General features: G+C 36.8%; 1 protein-coding gene across 1 annotated transcript; it reads left to right on the plus strand.

Annotated features, from left to right (window-relative positions):
• The first annotated feature begins 86 nt into the window (after positions 1 to 86).
• LOC116342101 (coiled-coil domain-containing protein 85C) lies at positions 87 to 4,610 on the plus strand. The gene is made up of 5 exons (XM_031769598.1): positions 87 to 200; positions 1,264 to 3,199; positions 3,310 to 3,498; positions 3,571 to 3,825; positions 3,964 to 4,610. The coding sequence occupies exons 2-5, from the start codon at positions 2,501 to 2,503 to the stop codon at positions 4,384 to 4,386; spliced, it is 1,566 nt and encodes a 521-aa protein (XP_031625458.1). The 5' UTR covers positions 87 to 200; positions 1,264 to 2,500; the 3' UTR covers positions 4,387 to 4,610.
• The last annotated feature ends 3 nt before the right edge of the window (positions 4,611 to 4,613 follow it).

Raw genomic sequence — 4,613 nt, forward strand, 5'->3', positions numbered from 1 at the left:
AGTGATGGTTTCCAGCCCACTTCCAATGTTGCTGGATTTTTGACACGGCTCACATTGTGCATTGTGCGATTCCGATTAGTTGATCGTCAACATTTGATCGATGAAGTAGTGTGTTTATTGATCGGTTAGCTGAGATCAAAATAAAAAAAATTATGCAAAATAAAAACAACCAAGAATAGTTCGTTTGCATTTTGATTAAGGTAAAGTGGAGTTTTGTGTTCGGTTCGAATATTCATATATAGTCGATGAACAAACCAAAGAAACTACTTCAAAAAAATATTGAATTTCTATGTGTTTCAAAACAAAACTGTATTATGCAAACTAAATCTGATAATGAGAAACATAAAACAGTAAATATTATTAAGTTAAACATAAATAAATTGATTAAGGAATGTTTCATGTAAATATATCATATGAGTAAACAACAAACCATTGACGGAAAGCTGAAAACGAGTCGCTGTTCCGAATGCAGAACTGGTTCAAATCAAATTATGCCAATTGGAGAAAGAGTTTGGCCAATTTCAGTTTTCCGTAAATATTCGTAAAAACTGCATGAAATGCGACTCACAACGAAATACAACAGAGGAAAACAAATTGAATTGCTGTACGACAGTAAACTTTGCGTAATATAAATTTAGGTCACATACCATAACATAAAGTGAAATATACTCCGTGCATACATGGCATCTGTGTACACACCGTATGTACTGAGAGTAGCATGATTTTGCAAACGGCCATTTTAGCTGAAAGTGTATTGTGTGTCTGTGAGGTGTTCGCTATTGAAAAGCAAAGAAGAAAAAAAATAAATAAAACGAAAAGCGAAAGACTGACCAAAAACTAAGGCACCAACAATTTTTCAGCAATAAAAAAATGAGCGTGCCGTTTATATTTAGCATGATGGGTTTTTTTCCTCTCTGCTTCTTTCGTTTTCTTGAACATTTTCTGTGTGAGAGAGAGATAGTGAGTAAGCGCACGCCATTCCATTAAGAAGAATATTGGCTCACATTGGAAGTATATTGTATATACATAAAAAAAACAATTTGCGTTCATCGAACGCATATAAGACAGGGTCTTAAAGACACGGGATCATTTCAAACCGTTCATTTCATGACTTGCTGCGGCTGCATTAAAAAAAAGTTATAATGTGACCACCAGCAGCAAGCAACAACAGTTTGAATGTTAATTTATTAAGTTTTTTAAATGCTCTTAGTCAACAGATCACCTCATAATCATATAATGAATGCCGTTTTCTATTCTAAACAGATCAAATGTGTCTGCGTTGCGCCATATCGTCATCATGTAGAAGAACGTCTCTAAAATTGGATTGAACTCCGAAAGCAAAAAGAGAAAGACACAGAATTTGATGAGAGATATGACATTTATTTTTTTCTCATTTCGTTGTTGTCGATTCTTCTTCGTCTTGGGTCCAGCTCGTTCACTTCACCATATATACAATTTCTCACACCAACACATGCACATTGCGAATGAATGAATAAGTCAACTGTACAATAGTTGAAGATCAATAAGACAGTTTGCGGCATCGTTTTCTTGGCTTACTTATTGTCGTCATTCGAAACCATCAGCATCAGCAGCATCTTCTTCTTTTTCGTTCTCATCGTCGTTGTCGACGGTCGACATCAGTGTCTGGGCTCTTTTAACACACACACACATAGCGCTCAATCGGTCGCGTCGCTTGGCAGCTACAAAATGAATTCCGTGAAAGAGAGAACAACACGCAGAGAACGAAGAAGCACTGAATCAGTGCCGTAAATGTCTGTTCAGTTGGATTATCTCGGTTGCTGCCTCATGAAACAGACGCACAAAGAAGTGAATAATAAAAACGAAAGAAAACAACATACACACAAAAGAAAACCACCAACAAAAAACATAAAAACGTACGCAAAAAGAATTGAAAAATAAAGTGCTGTCGTTGAACGAAACTGCGTGAATACGCACTCACTAAAATAAAACCATTTATAATTAAAAATTGAAAATTTGTATAGACGTGTTTCGCACGCGCGTTTGTATGAGTGAGTGTGCTTCTTACAAATCAGTCAGTTCATTTATTGTGTGCCGTTGTTGTACACGTGAAACGTGGGAATAATACTCAATTCAATTTAAATCATCGAACCGTGGTAAAAGTGCTACAAACTCAATTTTTAGTGCATTTAAATTGGATAATTTTCGTGCTATTTTCATCGTGTTTTGGTGTAATGAAGAACGATTTTACTGTTTATAAACAAAATTCAAACTGAAGTAGTGTGTTCCCGGACATATTTAGATTCCAATATAAAAGAGTGTTGTTTAAACGATAATTTATACGAGAGAGAGTTAATTGTGACCGAATTAATTGGTGTTCGTTTCGTATTATCGAAACCATAGTGAGAAAAGCATTAAATGAACATAGACAGAAGAGAGCTTATATCGTGCACGTAAAACCAGTTGTGTAACCAATATTTTAATATTTCATTTGTTGAACATTTTGTTGTTATCAATCGTCATGTCCACTTCGACCAGTAAAAGTTCAGCCATCCCAAAAATAGAGAATGTCCCATCCACATCAGTTAGCAAACAATCAATTCCACAGCCAATCAGTTCACAGTCCAAAAGTAATAATCATCATCAGGCAAATCCATCACAAATTCCAAGCCATTTGTCATTGCACCAAAACGTTCAAAAATCACACGGTATTCCATCGATAATACCACAACCACAAAAACATTTACAACCGCCTCGGTATCAACCGCCACCGCCTGCACCCGGCGGCATTTTAAAGAACATATCGCCACAACGATCCGGCATTCCAACACCACAATTTCATCAATCGTCACATGCGACTGAGACAAATGCGCATTTAAACCTGAAATTCCCACAAGAAGTGCCTAAACTAACGACCGTCTATATACCAGACAGAAATCCAGGTACATCATCTCGCATCGCCACCGCCACTGCCACCGCCAGATCGTTGCAGCAACAACGTCAAACAATTAACGGTTTACAATCACAACCATCGCCACATTTATCTACCACAGACGACGAACAATCCACATCCAGCAGAAATCATCAACAAGAAATGCTGAAATTTGTTCGTAAAAGTGATACCGATTCCGTTTCTGCACATTCACCAAATCCAAATGCCATACCATCGGCCAATAATGTTATTCGCATGAATACAACCGAACAAAGTCGACATTTTCAAGTGAGTGACATTGAAGAGTCTTCTGTTCAAAATATAGATAACATTAAAAAACATCTGACATCTCGAAATTGAGTAGATTTTAATGAAAATATAATTGTTTTTTCTTTCAGTCGCTGCTTGCCGAATTACGTCAATTGAAAGACGCCAATCAACGGTTGAGTGATGACAATCAAGAATTACGAGATTTGTGTTGCTTTTTAGATGACGATCGTCAGAAGGGACGTAAGTTAGCGCGCGAATGGCAACGATTCGGACGGTATACAGCAAGTGTAATGCGACAAGAAGTCTCGGCATATCAGGTAATAATGAGCCCACACAAATTTTAAGTCCATTTAAAAAAACTCACCTTTTACATTTACATTTTTTTAAAGAACAAACTCCGTCAATTGGATGATAAACAACAAGAGTTAATTCGCGATAATTTAGAACTCAAAGAATTATGTTTGTATTTGGATGAAGAGCGTGCCAATGTCAGTGCATCGATTCCATCGAGTTGTTCGAATTGTGGAACAGCAATCAGATCCACATCGACGAATTCGTCAAATGCTATGCGAGACGATGGCGATGGTAGCAGCTCAAGTACAAATGACGAACCGATGCCATCTGTGCGCCAATTTTCTGTTCCGGTAATATAATCATTCTTCCTCCCACACACTAATTTCAATATCGTTTACACACTGTTTCAAATAAATACCAATATTATGTTGTTTTGAAAACAATATTCAAATATTCATCATTATTATTGTATGCTTTAATTCAAATAGGAACAACAGTCTCGTTCAGCGCTGAGCGATCAAACGCTTCAGTACGTGCGTTCGCTGGAACGGCGTCTTTTGGAGCATGAACTTGCCAATGGAAATAATAATGTTGAAAATAGTGCCAATCTTGCCGCATCAAATGCCAATAAAAACTCAACCGCCAACGGAAATGGAAGCAGCAATAACAGCAAAAGTGCAACGGAAACGATTAATTCGAATCTCGATGTGCTATCAGGTCGTCCGGAAGCAGTGGTTCGTGCACTTCAAATATTAGAAGTAAGAGAACAGTTGGAACGTGACCGAGCCGGTGGCAACGTGTCGTCGATGTCACCCGAACACATGGACGACGGTGAAAAGGCGTTGCTCCGTGAAATGTGTAATGTTGTATGGCGAAAACTCGAAGAAAATCCGAATAATCAAGATGTTTGAGCGCAAAAAAGAACAAGTAGACGAAGTACAATAGAAGAAACGTATGCATTTAAAATGTAAAACAAAAACAAATATGATGAAATAGAGAATATGCATTAAGTTATCGATTACACAAAATATTTTTTATTATTTTTTTACGTTGTTCATGACAATATGATATTTATTTTTTAGCATAATATTTTTTTTTTTGAATGGTTTTGAGGCGGAATATTTTACATTCATTTATA

Source organism: Contarinia nasturtii, unplaced genomic scaffold, assembly GCF_009176525.2.
Source record: "Contarinia nasturtii isolate CC-2019 unplaced genomic scaffold, AAFC_CNas_1.1 Cnas_scaffold_810, whole genome shotgun sequence".
NCBI lineage: Eukaryota > Metazoa > Arthropoda > Insecta > Diptera > Cecidomyiidae > Contarinia > Contarinia nasturtii.